Raw genomic sequence first — 24,181 nt, forward strand, 5'->3', positions numbered from 1 at the left:
TATCACACTGGGATGTGTACGTAGCCTGTCCACTATTGCGTTGGGGTATCGCACAGGGCTGTGTACGCAGCCTGCCCACTATTGGGTCGGGGTATCGCACACATGTTTATACGTGGCCTGTCCTGTATTGCGTGGGGGTATTGCACTGGGCTGTGTACGTAGCCTTCCCGCTATTGTTTGGGAGTAACGCACAGGGCTGTGTACGCTGCCTGTCCACTATCGGGTGTGGTTATCACACTGGGCTGTGTACGCAGCCTGCCCACTACTGGGTGGTGATTTCGTACTGGGCTGTGTACGCAGCCTGTCCGCTACTGCATTGGGGAATCGCACAGGGCTGTGTACGCAGCCTGTCCGCTATTGGGTAGGGGTATTGCACATGGCTATTGGGTGGGGGTATTGCACAGGGCTGTGTACGCAGCCTGCCCGCTATCAGGCAGGGGTATCGCATAGGGCTGTGTATGCAGCATGTCCGCTATTGGGTGGGGGTATCGCACAGGGCTGTGTACGCAGCCTGTCCACTATCGGGTGGGGGTATCACACTGGGATGTGTACGTAGCCTGTCCACTATTGCGTTGGGGTATCGCACAGGGCTGTGTACGCAGCCTGCCCACTATTGGGTCGGGGTATCGCACACATGTTTATACGTGGCCTGTCCTGTATTGCGTGGGGGTATTGCACTGGGCTGTGTACGTAGCCTTCCCGCTATCGGGTGGGGGTATCGCACAGGGCTAATGGGTGCAGGTATTGCACTGGGCTGTGTATGCAGCCTCTCCGCAATTGGGTGGTGGTATTGCACAGCGCTGTGCACACAGCCTACCTGATATCGGGTGGGGGTATCGCACAGGGCTGTGTCCACAGCCTGCCCGCTATTGGGTCGGGGTATCGCACAGGTCTGTGTACGCAGCCTGACTGCTATTGGGTGTGGGTATTGCACAGGGCTGTGTACACAGCCTGTCCGCTATCGGGTGGGGCTATTGCACAGGGCTGTTTACGCAGCCTGCCCGCTATCGGATGGGGCTATCGCACAGGGCTGTGTATGCAGCCTGCCCGCTATCGGGTTGGGGTATAACACTGGGCTGTGTACGCAGCCTGTCCGCTATTGCGTGGGGGTATTGCACAGGGCTGTGTACATAGCCTGTCCACTATTGGGTGGGGGTATTGCCCAGGATGTGTACGCAGCCTGCCCGCTATCGTGTGGGGGTATTGCACAGGGCTGTGTACGCAGCCTGCCCGCTATCGGGTGTGGGTATCGCACAGGCCTGTGTATGCAGCCTGTCCGCTATTGGGTGGAGTTATTGCACAGGGCTGTATACGCAGCTTGTCCGCTATTGGGTGGGGGTATCGCACAGTGTTGTGTACGCACTCTGTCTGCTATTGGGTGGGTGTATTGCACAGGGCTGTGTACGCAGACTCCAGCTATTGGGTGCGTGTATTGCACAGGGCTGTGTCGCAGCCTGTCCGCTTTCGAGTGAGGGTATCGCACAGGGCTTTGTACGCAGCCTGTCCGCTATCGGGTGGGGGTTTCGCACAGGGCTGTGTACGCAGCCTGTCCACTATGGGGTGGGGGTATTTCACAGGGCTTTGTATGCAGCCTGTCTGCTATTGGTTGGGGGTATCGTACAGGGCTGTGTACGCAGCCTGCCCGCTATCGGGTGGGGCTATTGCACAGGGCTGTGTACACAGGCTGTCCCCTATTGGTTGGGGGTATTACATATGGCCATTGGGTGGGGGTATCGCACAGGCCTGGGTACGCAGCCTGCCCGCAATTGGGTGGGGTATCGCACTGGGCTGTGTACGCAGCCTGTCCGCTTTTGGGTTGTAGGATCACACAGGGCTGTGTACACAGCATGTCTGCAATTGGGTGGGGCTTTTGCACAGGGCTGTGTATGCAGCCTGCCCGCTATCGGGTGAGGGTATCGCACAGGGCTTTGTACGCGGCCTGTCCGCTATTGGGTGTGGGTATTGCACAGGGCTGTGTACGTAGCCTTCCCGATATCGGGTGGGGGTATCGCACAGGGCTATGGGGTGGGGGTATTGCACAGGTCTGTGTACGCAGCCTGTCCGCTATTAGGTAGGGGTATTGCACATGGCTATTGGGTGGGCGTATTGCACAGGGCTGTGTAAGCAACTTGCCCGCCATCGGGTCGGGGTATTGCACAGGGCTGTGTACGCAGCCTGTCCACTATTGGGTTGGGGGATCGCACAGGGCTGTGTACGCAGCCTGCCCGCAATCGGGTGGGGGTATCGCACAGGGCTGTGTACGCAGCCTGCCCGCTATCGGGTGGGGGTATCGCACACGGCTGTGTACGCAGCCTGCCCGCTATCGGGTGGGGGTATCGCACAGGTCTGTGTACGTAGCCTTCCCGATATCGGGTGGGGGTATGGCACTGGGCTATGGGGTGGGGGTATTGCACAGGGCTGTGTACGTAGCCCTCCCGCTATCAGGTGGGTGTATCGCACAGGGCTGTGTATGCAGCCTGTCCGCAATTGGGTGGTGGTATTGCACAGCGCTGTGCAAGCAGCCTACCCGCTTATCGGGTGGGGGTATCGCACAGGGCTGTGTCCGCAGCCTGCCCGCTATTGTGTGGGGGTATTGCACAGGGCTGTGTAAGCAGCCTGTCTGCTATTGGGTGGGGCTATTGCACAGGGCTGTTTACGCAGCCTATCCGCTATTGGTTGGGGGTAACGCACAGCGCTCTGTACGCAGCCTGTCCACTATCGGGTGGGGGTATCACACTGGGCTGTGTACGCAGCCTGCCCGCTACTGGGTGGGGGTATCGTACTGGGCTGTGTACGCAGCCTGTCCGCTAGTGCGTTGGGGAATCGCACAGGGCTGTGTACGCAGCCTGTCTGCTATTGGGTAGGGGTATTGCACAGGGCTGTGTACGCAGCCTGTCCGCTATTGGGTAGAGGTATTGCACAGGGCTGTGTACGCAGCCTGTCCGCTATCGGGTGGGGCTATCGCACAGGGCTGTGTACGTAGCCTGTCCGCTATTGGGTGGGGGTATTGCACAGGGCTGTGTACGCAGCCTGCCCGCTATTGGGTGGGGGTATTGCACCGGGCTGTGTTCGCAGCCTGTCCGCTATTGGGTGGGGGTATTGCACAGGGCTGTGTACGCAGACTCCAGCTATTTGGTGGGGATATCACACAGGGCTGTGTACGCAGCCTGTCCGCTATCGGGTGGGTGTATCTTACAGGGCCGTGTACGCAGCTTGTCCACTATTGGGTGGGGGAATTTCACAGGTCTGTGTATGCAGTCTGTCCGCTATTGTTTGGGGGTATCGTACAGGGCTGTGTACACAGCCTGCCCGCTATTATGTGGGGCTATCGCACAGGGTTGCGGATGCAGGCTGTCCGCTATTGCGTTGGGGTATCGCACAGGGATGTTTACGCAGCCTGTCCCCTATTGGTTGGGGGTATTGCACATGGCTATTGGGTGGGGATAACACACAGGGCTGTGTACGCAGCCTGCCCGCTATCGGGTGGGTCTATTGCACAGGGCTGTGTACGCAGCCTGTCCGCTATCGGGTGGGGGTATCGCACAGGGTTGTGTACGCAGCCTGTCCGCTTTCGAGTGAGGGTATCGCACAGGGCTTTGTACGCAGCCTGTCCGCTATCGGGTGGGGGTTTCGCACAGGGCTGTGTACGCAGCCTGTCCGCTATCGGGTGGGGGTATTGCACAGGGCTGTGTACACAGGCTGTCCCCTATTGGTTGGGGGTATTACATATGGCCATTGGGTGGGGGTATCGCACAGGCCTGGGTACGCAGCCTGCCCGCAATTGGGTGGGGTATCGCACTGGGCTGTGTACGCAGCCTGTCCGCTTTTGGGTTGTAGGATCACACAGGGCTGTGTACGCAGCATGTCTGCAATTGGGTGGGGCTTTTGCACAGGGCTGTGTATGCAGCCTGCCCGCTATCGGGTGAGGGTATCGCACAGGGCTTTGTACGCGGCCTGTCCGCTATTGGGTGTGGGTATTGCACAGGGCTGTGTACGTAGCCTTCCCGATATCGGGTGGGGGTATCGCACAGGGCTATGGGGTGGGGGTATTGCACAGGTCTGTGTACGCAGCCTGTCCGCTATTAGGTAGGGGTATTGCACATGGCTATTGGGTGGGCGTATTGCACAGGGCTGTGTAAGCAACTTGCCCGCCATCGGGTCGGGGTATTGCACAGGGCTGTGTACGCAGCCTGTCCACTATTGGGTTGGGGGATCGCACAGGGCTGTGTACGCAGCCTGCCCGCAATCGGGTGGGGGTATCGCACAGGGCTGTGTACGCAGCCTGCCCGCTATCGGGTGGGGGTATCGCACACGGCTGTGTACGCAGCCTGCCCGCTATCGGGTGGGGGTATCGCACAGGTCTGTGTACGTAGCCTTCCCGATATCGGGTGGGGGTATGGCACTGGGCTATGGGGTGGGGGTATTGCACAGGGCTGTGTACGTAGCCCTCCCGCTATCAGGTGGGTGTATCGCACAGGGCTGTGTATGCAGCCTGTCCGCAATTGGGTGGTGGTATTGCACAGCGCTGTGCAAGCAGCCTACCCGCTTATCGGGTGGGGGTATCGCACAGGGCTGTGTCCGCAGCCTGCCCGCTATTGTGTGGGGGTATTGCACAGGGCTGTGTAAGCAGCCTGTCTGCTATTGGGTGGGGCTATTGCACAGGGCTGTTTACGCAGCCTATCCGCTATTGGTTGGGGGTAACGCACAGCGCTCTGTACGCAGCCTGTCCACTATCGGGTGGGGGTATCACACTGGGCTGTGTACGCAGCCTGCCCGCTACTGGGTGGGGGTATCGTACTGGGCTGTGTACGCAGCCTGTCCGCTAGTGCGTTGGGGAATCGCACAGGGCTGTGTACGCAGCCTGTCTGCTATTGGGTAGGGGTATTGCACAGGGCTGTGTACGCAGCCTGTCCGCTATTGGGTAGAGGTATTGCACAGGGCTGTGTACGCAGCCTGTCCGCTATCGGGTGGGGCTATCGCACAGGGCTGTGTACGTAGCCTGTCCGCTATTGGGTGGGGGTATTGCACAGGGCTGTGTACGCAGCCTGCCCGCTATTGGGTGGGGGTATTGCACCGGGCTGTGTTCGCAGCCTGTCCGCTATTGGGTGGGGGTATTGCACAGGGCTGTGTACGCAGACTCCAGCTATTTGGTGGGGATATCACACAGGGCTGTGTACGCAGCCTGTCCGCTATCGGGTGGGTGTATCTTACAGGGCCGTGTACGCAGCTTGTCCACTATTGGGTGGGGGAATTTCACAGGTCTGTGTATGCAGTCTGTCCGCTATTGTTTGGGGGTATCGTACAGGGCTGTGTACACAGCCTGCCCGCTATTATGTGGGGCTATCGCACAGGGTTGCGGATGCAGGCTGTCCGCTATTGCGTTGGGGTATCGCACAGGGATGTTTACGCAGCCTGTCCCCTATTGGTTGGGGGTATTGCACATGGCTATTGGGTGGGGATAACACACAGGGCTGTGTACGCAGCCTGCCCGCTATCGGGTGGGTCTATTGCACAGGGCTGTGTACGCAGCCTGTCCGCTATCGGGTGGGGGTATCGCACAGGGTTGTGTACGCAGCCTGTCCGCTTTCGAGTGAGGGTATCGCACAGGGCTTTGTACGCAGCCTGTCCGCTATCGGGTGGGGGTTTCGCACAGGGCTGTGTACGCAGCCTGTCCGCTATCGGGTGGGGGTATTGCACAGGGCTGTGTACGCAGCCAGCCCGCTATTGGGTGGGGGTATTGCACCGGGCTGTGTGCGCAGCCTGTCCGCTATTGGGTAGGGGTATTGCACCGGGCTGTGTACGCAGCCTGTCCGCTATCGGGTGGGGGTATCGCACAGGGGTGTGTATGCAGCCTGTCTGCTATTGGGTGGGGGTATCGCACAGGGCTGTGTACGCAGCCTGTCCGCTATTGGGTGGGGGTATCGCACAGGGCTGTGTACGCAGCCTGTCTGCTATTGGGAGGGGGTATCACACAGGGGTGTGTATGCTGCCTGTCTGCTATTGGGTGTGGGTATCGCACAGGGGTGTGTACGCAGCCTGTCTGCTATTGGGTGGGGGTATCGCACAGAGGTGTGTACGCAGCCTGTCTGCTATTGGGTGTGGGTATCGCACAGGGGTGTGTACGCAGCCTGTCTGCTATTGGGTGGGGGTATCGCACAGGGGTGTGTACGCAGCCTGTCTGCTATTGGGTGGGGGTATCGCACAGGGTTGTGTACGCAGCCTGTCCGCTATCGGGTAGGGGTATCGCACAGGGCTGTGTATGTAGCCTACCCGATATCGGGTGGGGGTATGGCACTGGGCTATTGGGTGGGGGTATTGCACAGGGCTGTGTACGTAGCCCTCCCGCTATCAGGTGGGTGTATCGCACAGGGCTGTGTATGCTGCCTGTCTGCAATTGGGTGGTGGTATTGCACAGCGCTGTGCACTCAGCCTACCCGCTTATCGGGTGGGGGTATTGCACAGGGCTGTGTACGCAGCATGTCCACCATTGTGTGGGGTTATTGCACAGGGCTGTGTACGCAGCCTGTCTGCTATTGGGTGGGGCTATTGCACAGGGCTGTTTACGCAGCCTATCCGCTATTGGTTGGGGGTAACGCACAGCGCTATGTACGCAGCCTGTCCACTATCGGGTGGGGGTATCACACTGGGCTGTGTACGCAGCCTGCCCGCTACTGGGTGGGGGTATAGCACATGGCTATTGGGTGCGGGTATTCCACAGGGCTGTGTACGCAGCCTGCCCGCTATTGGGTGGGGGTATTGCACAGGGCTGTGTACGCAGCCTGTCCGCTATTGGGTGGAGGTATTGCACAGCGCTCTGTATGCAGCCTGTCCGCTATTGGGTGGGGGTATTGCACAGGGCTGTGTACGCAGCCTGCCCGCTATTGGGTGGGGGTATTACACAGGGCTGTGTACGCAGCCTGCCCACTATTGGGTGGGGGTATCGCACACGTCTTTGTACGCGGCCTGTCCTGTATTGCGTGGAGGTATTGCACTGGGCTGTGTACGTAGCCTTCCCGCTATCGGGTGGGGATATCGCACAGGGCAATTGGGTGCGGGTATTGCACTGGGCTGTGTATGCAGCCTGTCCGCAATTGGGTGGTGGTATTGCACAGCGCTGTGCACACAGCCTACCTGCTATCGGGTGGGGGTATCGCACAGGGCTGTGTCCACGGCCTGCCCGCTATTGGGTCGGGGTATCGCACAGGGTTGTGCACGCAGCATGTCCACCATTGTGTGGGGGTATTGCACAGGGCTGTGTACGCAGCCTGTCCGCTATTGGGTGGGGCTATTGCACAGGGCTGTTTACGCAGCCTGCCCGCTATCGGATGGGGGTATTGCACAGGGCTGTGTACGCAGCCTGCCCGCTATCGGGTAGGGGTATTGCACATGACTATTGGTTGGGGGTATTGCACAGGGCTGTGTACGCAGCCTGCCCGCTATCGGGTGGGGGTATCGCACAGGGCTGTGTACGCAGCCTGTCCGCTATTGAGCGGGGGTATTGCACAGGGCTGTGTACGCAGCCTGCCCGCTATCGGGTGGGGGTATCGCACAGGGCTGTGTACGCAGCCTGTCCGCTATTGAGTGGGGGTATCGCACCGGGCTGTTTACGCGGCCTGTCCACTATCGGGTGTGGGTATTGCACAGGGCTGTGTACGCGTCCTGCCCGCTATCGGGTGGGGGTATCGCACAGGGCTGTGAACGCAGCCTGCCCGCAATTGGGTGGGGGTATCGCACAGGGCTATGTACGCAGACTCCAGCTATTTGGTGGGGTTATCACACAGGGCTGCGTACGCAGCCTGTCCGCTATCGGGTGGGGGTATCGTACAGGGCCGTGTACGCAGCCTGTCCACTATTGGGTGGGGGAATTTCACAGGGCTGTGTATGCAGTCTGTCCGCTATTGGTTGGGGGTATCGTACAGGGCTGTGTACGCAGCCAGCCCGCTATCGTGTGGGGCTATCTCACAGGGCTGTGTACGCAGGCTGTCCTCTATTGCGTTGGGGTATCGCACAGGGTTTTGTACGCAGCCTGTCCGCTATCGGGTGGGGGTATCGCACAGGGGTGTGTACGCAGCCTGTCCGCTATCGGGTGGGGGTATCGCACAGGGTTGTGTTCGCAGCCTGTCCGCTTTCGGGTGAGGGTATCGCACAGGGCTTTGTACGCAGCCTGTCCGCTATCAGGTGGGGGTATCGCACAGGGCTGTGTACGCAGCCTGTCCGCTATTGGGTGGGGGTATTGCACAGGGCTGTGTATGCAGCCTGCCCGCTATTGGGTGGGGGTATTGCACCGGGCTGTGTGCGCAGCCTGTCCGCTATTGGGTGGGGGTATTGCACAGGGCTGTATACGCAGACTCCAGCTATTTGGTGGGGATATAACACAGGGCTGTGTACGCAACCTGTCCGCTGTCGGGTGGGGGTATCGTACAGGGCCGTGTACGCAGCCTGTCCACTATTGGGTGGGGGAATTTCACAGGTCTATGTATGCAGTCGGTCCGCTATTGGTTGGGGGTATCGTACAGGGCTGTGTACACAGCCTGCCCGCTATCGTGTGGGGCTATCGAACAGGGCTGTGGACGCAGGCTGTCCGCTATTGCGTTGGGGTATCGCACAGGGATGTTTACGCAGCCTGTCCCCTATTGTTTGGGGGTATTGCACATGGCTATCGGGTGGGGGTATCGCACAGGGGTGTGTAAGCAGCCTGTCCGCTATCGGGTGGGGGTATCACACAGGGCTGTGTACACAGGCTGTCCGCTATCGGGTGGGGGTATCGCACAGGGGTGTGTACGCAGCCTGTCCACTATCGGGTGGGTGTATCGCACAGGGGTGTGTACGCAGCCTGTCCGCTATCGGGTTTGGGTATCGCACAGGGCTGTGTACGCAGCCTGTCCGCTATCGGGTGGGGGTATCGCACACGGGTGCGTATGCAGCCTGTCCGCTATTGGGTGGGGGTATCGCACAGGGCTGTGTACGCAGCCTGCCCGCTATCGGGTGGGGGTATCGTACAGGGCTGTGTACGCAGCCTGTCCACTATTGGTTGGGGGAATTTCACAGGGCTGTGTATGCAGTCTGTCCGCTATTGGTTGGGGGTATCGTACAGGGCTGTGTACACAGCCTGCACGCTATCGTGTGGGGCTATCGCACAGGGCTGCGTACGCAGGCTGTCCTCTATTGCGTTGGGGTATCGCACAACGATGTGTACGCAGCCTGTCCCCTATTGGTTGGGGGTATCGCACAGGGCTGTGTACGCAGCCTGCCCGCTATCGGGTGGTTCTATTGCACAGGGCTGTGTACGCAGCCTGTCCGCTATCGGGTGGGGGTATCGCACAGGGGTGTGTACTCAGCCTTTCCGCTATCGGGTGGGGTTATCGCACAGGGTTGTGTACGCAGCCTGTCCGCTATCGGGTGGGGGTATCGCACAGGGTTGTGTACGCAGCCTGTCCGCTTTCGGGTGGGGGTATCGCACAGGGATTTGTACGCAGCCTGTCCGCTATCGGGTGGGGGTATCGCACAGGGCTGTGTACGCAGCCTGTCCGCTATCGGGTGGGGGTATCGCACAGGGCTGTGTACGCAGCCTGTCCACTATTGGGTGTGGGAATTTCACAGGTCTGTGTATGCAGTCTGTCCGCTATTGGTTTGGGGTATCGTACAGGGCTGTGTACAAAGTCTGCCCGCTATCGTGTGGTGCAATCGCACAGGGCTGTGTACGCAGGCTGTCCGCTATTGCGTTGGGGTATCGCACAGAGATGTGTACGCAGCCTGTCCCCTATTGGTTGGGGGTATTGCACATGGCTATTGGGTGGGGATATCGCACAGGGCTGTGTACGCAGCCTGCCCGCAGTTGGGTGGGTCTATTGCACAGGGCTGTGTACGCAGCCTGTCCGCTTTTGGGTGGCGGCTTCGCACAGGGCTGTGTGCGCAGCCTGTCCGCTATTGGGTGGGGGTATTGCACAGGGCTGTGTACGCAGACTCCAGCTATTTGGTGGGGATATCACACAGGGCTGTGTACGCAGCCTGTCCGCTATCGGGTGGGGGTATCGTACAGGGCCGTGTACGCAGCCTGTCCACTATTGGGTGGGGGAATTTCACAGGTCTGTGTATGCAGTCTGTCCGCTATTGGTTGGGGGTATCGTACAGGGCTGTGTACACAGCCTGCCCGCTATCGTGTGGGGCTATCGCACAGGGCTGTGTACGCAGGCTGTCCGCTATTGCGTTGGGGTATCGCACAGGGATGTGTACGCAGCCTGTCCCCTATTGGTTGGGGGTATTGCACATGGCTATTGGGTGGGGATAACGCACAGGGCTGTGTACGCAGCCTGCCCGCTATCGGGTGGGTCTATTGCACAGGGCTGTGTACGCAACCTGTCTGCTATCGGGTGGGGGTATCTCACAGGGGTGTGTACGCAGCCTGTCCGCTATCGGGTGGGGGTATCGCACAGGGTTGTGTACGCAGCCTGTCCGCTTTCGGGTGGGGGTATCGCACAGGGCTGTGTACGCAGCCTGTCCGCTATCGGGTGGGGGTTTTGCACAGGGCTGTATACGCAGCCTGTCCGCTATCGGGTGGGGGTATCGCACAGGGCTGTGTACGCAGCCTGTCCGCTATTGGGTGGGGGTATTGCACAGGGCTGTGTACGCAGCCTGTCCGCTATTGGGAGGGGCTATTGCACCTGGCTGTGTGCGCAGCCTGTCCGCTATTGGGCGGGGGTTTTGCACAGGGCTGTGTACGCAGACTCCAGCTATTTGGTGGGGATATCACACAGGGCTGTGTACGCAGCCTGTCCGCTATCGGGTGGGGGTATCGCACAGGGGTGTGTACGCAGCTTGTCCGCTATCGGGTGGGGGTATCGCACAGGGGTGTGTATGCAGCCTGTCTGCTATTTGGTGGGGGTATCGCACAGGGCTGTGTACGCAGCCTGTCCGCTATCGGGTGGGGATATCACACAGGGGTGTTTACGCAGCCTGTCTGCTATTGGGTGGGGGTATCGCACAGGGGTGTGTACGCAGCCTGTCTGCTATTGGGTGGGGGTGTCGCACAGGGGTGTGTACGCAGCCTGTCTGCTATTGGGTGGGGGTATCGCACAGGGGTGTGTACGCAGCCTGTCAGCTATTGGGTGGGGCTATCGCACAGGGGTGTGTACGCAGCCTGCCCCCTTTCGGGTGGGGGTATCGCATTGTGCTGTGTACGCAGCCTGTCCGCTATTGGGTGGGGGTATCGCACAGGGGTGTGTACGCAGCCTGTCCGCTATTGGGAGGGGATATTGCACCTGGCTGTGTGTGCAGCCTGTCCGCTATTGGGCGGGGGTTTTGCACAGGGCTGTGTACGCAGACTCCAGCTATTTGGTGGGGATATCACACAGGGGTGTGTACGCAGCCTGTCTGCTATTGGGTGGGGGTATCGCACAGGGGTGTGTACGCAGCCTGTCCGCTATCGGGTGGGGATATCGCACAGGGGTGTTTACGCAGCCTGTCTGCTATTGGGTGGGGGTATCTCACAGGGGTGTGTACGCAGCCTGTCTGCTATTGGGTGGGGGTGTCGCACAGGGGTGTGTACGCAGCCTGTCTGCTATTGGGTGGGGCTATCGCACAGGGGTGTGTACGCAGCCTGTCTGCTATTGGGTGGGGGTTTCGCACAGGGGTGTGTACGCAGCCTGCCCCCTTTCGGGTGGGGGTATCTCATTGTGCTGTGTACGCAGCCTGTCCGCTATTGGGTGGGGATATCGCACAGGGGTGTGTACGCAGCCTGTCCGCTATTAGGTGTGGGTATCGCACAGGGGTGTGTAAGCAGCCTGTCCGCTATCGGGTGGGGGTATCCCACAGCGCTGTGTACACAGGCTGTCCGCTATCGGGTGGGGGTATCGCACAGGGGTGTGTACGCAGCCTGTCCGCTATCGGGTGGGGGTATCGCACAGGGCTGTGTACGCAGCCTGTCCGCTATCGTGTGGGAGTATCGCACAGGGGTGTTTACACAGCCTGTCCACTATTGGGTGAGGGTATCGCACAGGGGTGTGTACGCAGGCTGTCTGCTATTGAGTGGGGGTATCGCACAGGGGTGTGTACGCAGGCTGTCTGCTATTGAGTGGGGGTATCGCACAGGGGTGTGTACGCAGCCTGTCCGCTATCGGGTGGGGGTATCGCACAGGGGTGTGTACGCAGCCTGTCCGCTATCGGGTGGGGGTATCGCACAGGGGTGTGTACGTAGCCTGTCCGCTATCGGGTGGGGGTATCGCACAGGGCTGTGTACGCAGCCTGTCCGCTATCGGGTGGGGGTATCGCACAGGGCTGTGTACGCAGCCTGTCCGCTATTGGGTGGGGGTATCGCACAGGGCTGTGTACGCAGCCTGCCCGCTATCGGGTGGGGGTATCGCACAGGGCTGTGTACGCAGCCTGTCCGCTATCAGGTGGGGGTATCGCACAGGGCTGTGTACGCAGCCTGTCCGCTATTGGGTGGGGGTATCGCACAGGGCTGTGTACGCAGCCTGTCCGCTATCGGGTGGGGGTATCGCACAGGGCTGTGTACGCAGCCTGTCCGCTATTGGGTGGGGGTATCGCACAGGGCTGTGTACGCAGCCTGCCCGCTATCGGGTGGGGGTATCGCACAGGGCTGTGTACGCAGCCTGTCCGCTATCGGGTGGGGGTATCGCACAGGGCTGTGTACGCAGCCTGTCTGCTATCGGGTTTCCCTCCCTCGCTCCTCTGTGTCTCTCTTTCTTCCCTCTCCTTGTTTCCCTCCCTCTCTCCTCGTTTCCCTCCCTCTCTTCTCTGTGTCGCTCTTGCATCCCTATCTTCCTCTTCCCTTCCCTCAGCGGATGAGTGGCTCCCTGCCCAGGAAGGATTGATCGATTGTAACTCGCTCCGAATCTGCGATCTGCCCACGGGGGAGAGGCTTCGTTTCCGTGTCAGAGCCGTTAATATGGCGGGAATGAGTGGAGCAGCCTCACTGCCACAGCCTGTCACCATCCGGGAGCTTGTCCGTGAGTATCCGTCTTGTGTGTCTCTCTCTCACACACATGGACATGGACACACATGCGCTGGCACTCATGGATACACCTACAGACACACACAGGGACGGACACACACACACATAGACTGATAAACACGCTTGGGCACACACACAGTCACAGATGGACACAATGGGCATGTGCACATGCACGGACACACACATGCACGGACACACACGCACGGGCATCTCACACGCACAGACACGCACATACACTCACACGCACAGACACTCTCACACGCACGGGTATCTCACATGCACAGACACGCACATACACTCACACGCACAGACACTCTCACATGCACGGACACACACGCACGGACACACACACGCACGGCCACTCACACACATGGACCCTCTCACACGCACATACACTCTCACATGCACGGACACACACGCACGGACACAAACACACGCACGGACACTCACACACGCACGGACACACATGCACGGACACACACACACGCACGGACACACACACGCACGCACGGACACACACGCACGGACACTCAGACACATGGACCCTCTCACACGTACGGACACTCTCACACGCACGGACACACACGCACATGCATGGACACTCACACACGCACGGACACACACGCATGGACGCTCACACACGCACGGACATTCACACGCATGGACACTCACACACGCACGGACACTCTCACACGCATGGACACTCACACGCACGGACACTCACACGCATGGACACTCTCACACACGCACGGACACTCTCACACGCATGGACACTCTCACACACGCACGGACACTCTCACACGCATGGACACTCTCACATACGCACGGACACTCACACGCACGGACACTCACACGCACGGACACTCACACACGCACGGACACTCACACATGCACGGACACTCTCACACACGCACGGACACTCTCACACACGCACGGACACTCTCACACACGCACGGACACACACACGCACGGACACTCACGCACGGACACTCACACACGCACGGACACACACACGCACGGACACTCTCACACTTTCGGACACTCACACATGCACGGACACTCTCACACATGCACGGACACTCACACTCACAGACATACACGCACGGACACTCTCACACACATGGACCCTCTCACACATCCGGACCCCCTCACACGCATGGACACTCTCACACACGCACGGACACTCACACACGCACGGACACTCTCACGCATGCACAGACACTCTCACACACACACGAACACTCCCACATGCATGGACACTCACACGCACGGACACTCACGCACGAACACTCACACACGCACGGACATTCACACACGCATGGACACTCACACGCACGGACACTCACGCACGAACACTCACACACGCACGGACATTCACACACGCACAGACATTCACACACGCACAGACATTCACACACGCATGGACATTCACACACGCATGGACACTCTCACACACACACGAACACTCCCACATGCATGGACACTCTCACACACACGGACACACACGCACGGACATTCACACACACATGGACACTCTCACATGCATGGACACTCACACACGCACAGATACTCACACGCACGGACACTCACGCTTGAACACTCACACACGCACGGACATTCACACACACACACGGACACTCACACATGCATGGACACACACGCACGGACACACGCACGGACACTCACACACGCACGAACACTCACACATGCATGGACATTCACACATGCACGGACGTTCACACATGCATGGACATTCACACACGCACGGACACTCACACATGCATGGACACACACACGCACGGACACTCTCACGTGCATGGACACTCACAACACACGCATGGACACACATGCATGAACACTCATGCACGGACACTCACACGCCTGAACACTCACATATGCACGGACACTCTCACACGCACGAACACAAACATATACACAGATACACACGCACACAGATACACATACTCATACACAGACACCCACAGACACACACACACACCTTTTTACAATCAGATTCAAGCCTCAGCCTACAGACAGGGAGATGAAGGAAGAAATATGCAAACAAATGTATGCAATGAGTAACAAAGTTCGAATTAGGAAATTGCAGCTCCCTGATTTCAAATGGACATGAGGTAGGTGAAGGGTGTAAGGGCTCCTCCACTGTGGACAGGACTTCTTTCTAACCCAATATGTACGCAGCCCAGCAATAATAAACAGGAAAAGCAGGATGGGTATTGGGCCATAAAGGGAGGATCAGAAAAAAATCAGAGAGAGAGAGAGAGAGAATGAAACAGTGATGTTAGAGAATTATTTTAACTTCAGAATTTACCAGGATGACAGATCAGGATAATGACATTGGAAGATGAGATCAGAAATGATATAAATACATTTAAAATGAGGAAGATAAATGTTAAATAAACTCACAAAGTGTTATGATCCCAGCTGATGTTACTACTGAACAAGCCTGATCCCAGGGTGGAACCTGGCTTGATAGGTTATGACTTTTACTTTTTGTTTAGACATGTGGAGGGTGGCTACTGAACAGAGTCATAGGAGTCAGCTGATGAGCTTTTAACAAATAAGAATAAAACATTTATTAAACAAGAAAAGATTAACTATATTACAATACCCCTTCACCCACAATTATACCTTTACAGATTATACAGATTTGTAAGGATAACACAAATTACAAAAGCTGTCTAATACTCTAATGTTCACAGTAAGTACACAGTTCATGTAAACCAATAGGTGACCTGTGGTCAGACAGACCACACACTGAAACCAAGTGACAGATCCCACCCCATAAAGATGCTACGGATCTGTCATCAACTCCCCCCTCCAGACACTTGTCAGACCACGAGCCAAGAATTCACTGAATTCTGTCTTTCACGCGAGGGTTTCCAATCTCCACTGTCTCTCAAATGCCTTCCACAAGGGTCCACCTCCAGGGTTTCGAACTCTCCTTCCAGTGTTCCTCTCCCCTAGATTGCCACATGCATTTAAGCTTTCTTCCACACACTCTCTCTCTGACTCAGCCATGCTAACAGTACGCCACTGCTTCACATACTCATAGTAAAGAGTTTCAGACTTTCAGTTGTCTCCTTGGAATTTCTGGCTTTTTGTATGCCTAAATCGCTTTAAATTTGCATCCTGCACTTTCTTCTCTTTAAGCTTGAAGCCTTCCTCTCCGCTCCTTACTTTCACTTCCACAAAACAGGACCTTCTCCAGATTCCTGTCCTTGTCCTTTGACTAGACTGTCCTCTTGGATCTTCCCTGTTCCACTCCCCTGAATGTGGAACTTTCTTCTTTTGTTTCTGGAAGCAGCTTCTGCAGTTTCCTATACTGTCCAGCCTCTCTTGGCAGCTGGCTTCAACTTTAGTTTGGGACTGGCTACCTGTCCCTCCTAGGCTGTTTCTGCTGGCAACTGAACTCAAACTGCTTTCAACTAAACCAAAACTACTTTTCTGTCTCTGTGGGGCCTCCTGTTGCACAATTTTTTATAGCTTGTGTGTCTTAACTCCCCTTCAAGAGTCATAAAATCTTCATTAAAATGCAGGCATCTTTTAAAGTGAATATAAGTCAACTTCCCCTTTTTCTTAACACACAAATACAGAAATACAAATCAAAATTAAACTTAGAGATATACCTTATTCTTAACACATCCAAATACACATAACTATCTTAAACTATCTCTATTTCCTCACAATCAAAACTCAATGAGGATAAACCCTGGTCTGGACAGATTGAATTTTAGAAAAGACACAACAGAGCAACACAAAATAGATGCAGTATAAATTGTTGCTCACTTTGAGATTTGGTATTCTTGTGAATCTGTCCTGATGAGTGCAAGATAAAAAGCTTCAACAGCATGTCTCATTTTCAGCGATATCTATGGAATTCCTATGAAAGGAGAACATAAAAATATGATAGAAATCAAAAATATACCAAATATTCAATATATATTTCAGAAGGGAAAGTCTAGGTTGGTCAACCAGATTAAATTCTTTGAGGATGGAACTGAGAGAGTAGACACAGGTAACGCTGTAATACATCAAGTTTCCAAAAGAGCTTGAATGAGGTACCACATAACAGAGTGATGAATAAGGCAGGTTTGTACAGTGTCAGGAGACAATTAGCGGAATGGAACTAACAGTCTGAAAGGCAGAAAGTAAATGTGAAGAAAGCCGGATTTGCAGAAGGTGAAAAGTAGGATCCCAAACGGATTGTCACAATTTATATTAACAACTTTGGAATCAGTAACACAATTTGTAAATTTGTGGATGACATCAAATTGGGGTCAATCTAAGAAGGATTGCAATAAGTTACAAGACATTAACAAACTTACAGGGTGGGTATGTGATTGACAAATGAATTTCAACATAGATAAATGCATTAAATTCTGGCAAGAAAGATAAGGATGTACAAAAATGCAAGGATTAGTGGGTAGGCCAGAAGATTGGGAAAACTTTAGGATGACGAAAGAAATAATGAAGAGACAGAAATTGGAAAATGAGAGAAAACTAGCAAGAAAAATAAAAATGGACAGTAAAAACTTCTACAAGTATATAACAAATAAAGGAGCAGTGAGAATGAACATTGGCCTCTTAGAGAGTGAGAGTGAAGAATTAATAATGGGTAAAAAGGAAATGGCAGAGACTTTGAAAAATATTTTGTATCTGTCTTCACTGTGGAAGAAACGAAAAACATTCCAAGGATAGTAGAAAATCAAGAGGAAATCAGGCAGAGTCAACCTGGTTTTGTGAAAGAGAAATCGTATATGACAAATTTATTCGAAGTCTTTGAGGATGTAATGAGCAGGGTGGATAAAGGGGAACCAGTAAACATAGTGTATTTGGATTTTCAAAAGATATTCAATAAGATGCCACATAAAAGATTACTGCACAAGATAAGAGCTCATGGTGTTGTGGGTGATATTTTAGCATGGATTGGAAATTGGCTAATGCAAGGAAGCAGAGAGTCAGGATCAATGGGTCACTTTCAGATTGGCCAACTCTTATTCCTGGAGTGCCACAGGAATCAGTGCTGGTGCCTCAACTATTTATGATCCACATTAATGACTTGGATGAAGGGACTGAGTGTATCACAGCCAAATTTGCTGACAATATAAAGCTAGATAGGAAAGTAAGTTGTGAGGAAGATACAAAGAGTCTGCAAAGCGAAAGATAGGTTCAGTGGGCAAAAACTGGCAAATGGAGCAAATATGGGAAAATTTGAGCTTGTCCAGCAGCCTTGTTTGGCAGGAAGAATAGAAAAGCAGAATATTTTTTAAATGGAGAGGGAACACAAAATGCGGCGGTACAGAGGGATCTGGGTGTCCTTGTACATGAATCACAAAAAGTCAGCAAGCAGGTACAGCAAGTAATTAGGAAGACAGATGGAATGCTGGCCTTTATTGCAAAGTAAATGGAGTATAAAAGTCGGGAAGTTTTGCAACAACTGTATAGGACATTGGTGAGACCACATCGAGAGTATTGTGTACAGTTTTGGTCTCCTTACTTAAAAAGGGATATTCTTGCTATGGAAGCAGTTCAGAGAAGGTTCACTAGGCTGATTCATATAGTATTAGAGTTGAAAGGGTTAATGTGTGGGACTGTGTAAACAGCACCGCCCATAATGATGACACACAAGACCAAGAGTCGAGAGGGAGAATGTTCCTAACTTCAGCAGAGTCACACCTCATCATGTATATCTGTATAGAGTTCAGTTTTATCTAATAAACCAGTTATTGTTTAGACAGACCAACGTCTGGATAGCACGTTGAGAGAGGTGGTCACACCGCAGCTGAAGGGACTTGAGGAAGGAAGGGAATTCACCCATTCACCCACCAGGCAGTCCAAGAGAAACAGGCCGGTAGTTCAGGAATCCCCTGGGGTCCCGCTCGCAAATCGGTATTCCATTTTGGAGGCTGATGAGGGCGCTGGTTCCTCCAGGGAGTGCGGACAGAGCCAAGCTTCTGGCACCACAAGCAGCCTGCAAGTACAGGAGGGGAGGAAGAGCAAAGGTAATAGGGGATTCTATAGTCAGGGGAACAGATAGGCGCTACTGTGGTCATCAACGTTACTCCAGGATGGTCTTTTGCCTCCCTGGTGCCAGGGTTCGGGATGTCACTGAACGCCTGCAGGGCATCCTGAAGGAGGAGGGTAATAAGGCAGAGGTCATGGTACATGTTTGTACCAATGACGTAGGTAGAAAGAGGGATGAGGTCTTGCATCAAGAATTCAAGGAATTAGGCAGTAGACTAAAAAGCAGGACCTCTCGGGTTGTAATCTTTGGATTACTCCCGGTGCCAAGTGCTAGCGAGCTCAGAAATAGGAGAATAGCGCCAATGAATACGTGGCTTAAGAGTTGGTGCAGGAGGGAGGGTTTTAGATTCCTGGATCATTGGGACTGTTTCTGGGGAAGTTGGGATCTGTACAAGCGGGACGGTCTACATCTGAACCAGAGCAGGACTAACATCCTTGCGGGTGGGTTTGCTAGTGCTGTTAGGAGGACTTTAAACTAATTCAGCAGGGGGAGGGGACACAGAATGTTAGCAGAATAGTGAACCATCATAATACAGTAAAACAATCAAGTCAGAGGGAGGACAGCTGCATTATGTTTCAAGGGAGTAAGGCAAGGCTGGATGGCCTCTACTTTAATGCCAGGAGTATTACAGGTAAAATGGATGAGTTAAGGGTGAGGATTGACATGTGGAATTGTGATATAGTAGCCATCACAGAGATGTAGTTGAGGGAGGGGCAGAATTGGCAGCTCAGCATTCCGGGATATAGAATCTTCAGGCGAGACAGGGAAGGGGGTAAAAGAGGAGGAGGCATTGCATTATTATTTAAGGAGTCAGCTACTGCAGTAAGGAGAGAGGATATCTTGGAGGCATCGAATGAAGCTTTGTAGGTAGAGCTTAGAATAAAAAATGGGGCAGCCACATTGTTAGGTGTTTATTATAGACCCCCAGATAGTCAGCGGGAAATTGAGGAGCAAATATGTGCACAATTTGCGGAGGTGTGTAAAACCAATAACAATAGGGTAATTATATTAGGTGATTTCAACTTTCCCAACATTAATTGGGATAGACATAGTGTTCAGGGCTTGAATGGAGTGGATTTCTTGAAATGTGTACAGGAGAACTTTTTAGGTCAATATGTAGAGGGTCCAACAAGGGACGGCGCAGTGCTGGACCTAATTCTGGGGGAATGAAGCCAGACAGGTGGCTGAGGTGGTGGTGGGGGAGGATTTTAGTGACAGCGACCACAACATGGTACAATTTAAGCTTGTTATGGACAAAGAAATAGACAAGTTGCAAAAAAATGTTTTGGACTGGGAGAGAGTGGATTTTAGTAAAATAAGGCAGGATCTGGCCAAGGTAGACTGGGAACAGGTACTTGTGGGGAAATCTACAGAGGAGCAGTGGGGGGTGTTCAAAAAGGAAATGTGGCGGGTACAGGCTCAACATGTTCCCTCTAGGGTGATAGGAAGGAGTAACAAGCCCAGAGAACCATGGATGACCAGAGGTATTCAGGATACGATGAGAAGGGAAAGAGAGGCTTTTAGCAGGTACAAGAGGAGCAAATCAGCAGAGGCATTAGTGGAGTACAGAAAGTGCAGGGTGGAGCTTAAGAAAGTAATTAGGAGAGCAAAGAGGGGATATGAGAAAACTCTGGCTGATAAAAGCAGGGAAAATCCCAAGATATTCTATAAGTATATCAATGGGAAGAGGATAACCAAGGAAAGAGTATCTATGAGTGGAGCCAGAGGACATTGGTAGAGTGTTAAACGAATACTTCACATCCGTCTTCACCCAAGAGAATGAAGATGAAGGTATCGAACTCGGGTAGAGAGACTGCAAGGTTCTTGCGTAAATTGATATAGGAAGAGACAAGGTATTGGAGGTGGACAAATCTCCAGGTCTGGATGATTTGTGTCCCAGACTGCTGAGGGAGGCAAGGGAGAAGATCGCAGGGGCTCTGACCCAAATTTTTAATTCCTCTCTGGCCATGGGGGAGGTGCCAGAGGACTGGAGAACAGATAATGTGGTTCAGCTATTTAAGAAGGGTTGTAGAGAGTCTCATGTCAGTGGTAGGGAAACTATTGGAGAAAATTCTGAAGGAGAGAATCTATCTCCACTTGGAGAGGCAAGGTTTGATCAGGGATAGTCAGCATGGCTTTGTCAGAGGGAGGTCATGCCTAACAAATTTGATTGAATTTTTTGAGGAGGTGACCAGGTGTGTAGATGAGGGTAGTGCAGTTGATGTAGTTTATATGGATTTCAGCAAAACCTTTGACAAGGTCCCACATGGGAGACTTATAAAGAAGGCAAATGCACATGGGATGCAGGGTAATTTGATAAGGTGGATTCAAAATTGGCTTAGTTGTTGGAGACAGAGGGTGATGACAGAAGGATGCTTTAGTGACTGGAAGCCAGTGTCCAGTGGCATACCACAGGGATCTGTGCTCGGTCCCCTATTATTTGTCATTTATATAAATGACATAGATGACTATGTAGGGGGTAGGATTAGTAAGTTTGCGGATGACACAAAGATTGGCCGGGTGGTTAACAGTGAGGTTGAGTGTCTTGGGCTACAGGAAGATATAGACGGGATGGTCAAATGGGCAGATAAGTGGCAGATGGAATTTAACCCTGAAAAGTGTGAGGTGATACACTTTGGAAGGAGTAATTTGACAAGAAAGTATTCAATGAACGGCACGACACTAGGAAGTTCTGAGGAACAAAGGGACCTTGGCATGTGTGTCCATAGATCTCTGAAGGCGGAGGGGCATGTTAGTGAGGTGATGAAAAAGGCATACGGGACACTTGCCTTTATCAACCGAGGCATAGATTACAAAAGTAGGGAGGTCATGTTGGAGTTGTATGGAACCTTGGTGAGGCCACAGCTGGAGTACTGTGTGCAGTTCTGGTCGCCACATTATAGGAAGGATGTGATTGCACTGGAGGGGGTGCAGAGGAGATTCACCAGGATGTTGCTTTTAATGGTGCACTAGGCAGGCAGCACTAGGCAAACCCATCCCTAGCAAGAGCAGGTTTCAATAATTCCTGCAGTCCATGTCCGAGGTCGGCGCCATTACTCATGGTGACTGCAAAGTAGTAAATGAAAAAATTAGGCCGCAAATACTTGATGCTCCAGGGAAAGGGAGTGAAGAAATTATTGCAATAACTTCAGGCAAAGAGTTTAATGGCTTTTTAGAGTCTAAGAAATAGATACTTAAAAGAGATAGTGACCACAGCGGGTCCCGGTGAGAGATTGATCAGCATGGGAAAGCTGCAATTACTGGAAGGAAAGTTCCAGCTCTGGTGAGCCAAACAGAGGCCTGTAAACAGAGCAGGGCAATACTGAGAGATGAAGAAAAACCTTGACTCAGGAAATCTCCAGACAGCATGCAGTTCCTTAAGTCCACCAATGTAAAAGAAGTTTCAGGAAAGAAGGTACAATTGGGATGGAAAGTACAAGATGCCAGAAATCTCTGCCAGTGCTGCAGTGCCATAAAGACACACAGGCACGAACAGTGTCCTTGCAGAATCCTTTCTCTGCAGAAGAGTTGGGAATTTCGGGAAGATGTGCCGAAGTAAATCCTCTAACTTCACAGGTGTTAAGGAAAAAGTTTTCACACATAAGGCTTTTAATGAAGCTGAGGAATTTCAACCAGAAGAAGATCAAAAATATTTCCTGGGTGAGATCAATGACCCCAGTCATGCATTCCGGAACGCAGATATACACGTCAATGAATGTTTCTCCAACTGTATACTGGACACAGAGCACCGATCTTATCAGAAGCTATATGGTCCAGCAGGGAGGTGGGGGTGGGGGTGGGAGGGTGGGGGGTGGGGGGGGTGGCAGGTGGGGGGTGGGGTGAGGTGGAGGGGGGGTGGTGGGCAGGGGGGGCGGAGTGGGGTGGAGTGGGTTGGGGAGCGGTGGGGGGGTGGGTGGAGGAGCGGTGGGGGGGCGGGGGGGTGGGGTGTTGGGGGGGAGGGGTGGGGGGGCGGTGGGGGTGAGTGGACTCACTCACACTGAATGTACAGTGAATCAATTAGACTGGAGAATACATGAGTATGACAAGGATCATTCATCACTTAGTAGTATTGCTGGGAAAGTGGAAGATGGAAATCTGGTGACGGAATACCCTATTCCAATACCACAGTGATCACAGTGCTGACCTTCAGGAAAGTACATCTACACCTATCCATCCATCGAAAATGGTCATCAAGGATGCTGGCAGTCAAAGAAGTCAAACACTAGACACGGAACCAAAACACACAATGTCCACCTTTTCCATATCGGAAGTCAGTGACCTCATCACTGTACCAGGTCTGCTGGATTTTGAGAGAAAGCAAGACATTGATCAGGTGGGTACCTCACAGCTTCCCGTCTTACCCAAAGAATGAATTCCAGGGCTAGAAATCCAGGTCTATCCGAGAGTTCAAGAACTAGAGACTGCAAGGAGTCGTCACTCCAGGAGTACGGAAAGACAGCAAACACTATCCAAAGGAACCAGGGCGAACTCATGAGACAAGAATAGAGAACATGCAAAACACAAAGAGAGGGATAAACCTACAAAATCCAATCCAGAAAGAAGGACAAAAGACGGAGAAAAGTCTAACAGCAAAGACAGGAAGAAAAGGATCAAGTCCCGATCCAGAAACAAAACCAAGGCAAAGTAATAGTCCAGAGAGATGCCAATCAGCAAGATCTTATTTAGTACATGAGAAGGTAATCTACATAGAAACCAGAGACAGCTTATTTCTATTCCTCAAAGGTGACAGTCGGTCGTACATTTGGTAGAAGCAGACATTGAGTCGGAAGTTAGTAAAGAACCAGATACTACAACTCACAGTGAAGATCATCCAGGCCAAGAAAGAGAAGTTCAAAGAGAGACCATTGATCTCCCAAGCCTGACAGGAACACGATCAGGGAGAGTCATGAAGCCTCCTGATGGATTGAATCTATGCAGTCAGAGATTGGGGAGATGGGATAATATGTAAATATTAATGTAGAAAAATAATATGGACAAAGGCAAAAAATACTGGAAAAATTCAGCAGCTCTGGCAGCATCTGTGGAGAGAGAAACAGAGTTGATACTTTGAGTCTGTCCGACTCTTCATACAGACTCAAAACATTAACTGTGTTTCTTTCTCCACAGATGCTGCCAGATCTGCTGAGTTTTTCCAGCATTTTCTG

At 53.3% G+C, this 24,181-nt stretch overlaps 1 protein-coding gene across 1 annotated transcript in view; it reads left to right on the forward strand.

Moving 5' to 3' along the window:
- The window catches only part of LOC144685053 (myosin-binding protein C, cardiac-type-like), a 174,900-nt gene that overhangs the window by 132,102 nt on the left and 18,617 nt on the right, over window positions 1–24,181 (forward strand). The window contains exon 11 of the mRNA XM_078549587.1: window positions 12,798–12,965. Coding sequence (XP_078405713.1) covers window positions 12,798–12,965 — 168 coding nt within the window. The remainder of the gene's footprint in view (window positions 1–12,797; window positions 12,966–24,181) is intronic.

This window comes from Cetorhinus maximus, chromosome 9, assembly GCF_964194155.1.
Source record: "Cetorhinus maximus chromosome 9, sCetMax3.hap1.1, whole genome shotgun sequence".
Taxonomy (NCBI): domain Eukaryota; kingdom Metazoa; phylum Chordata; class Chondrichthyes; order Lamniformes; family Cetorhinidae; genus Cetorhinus; species Cetorhinus maximus.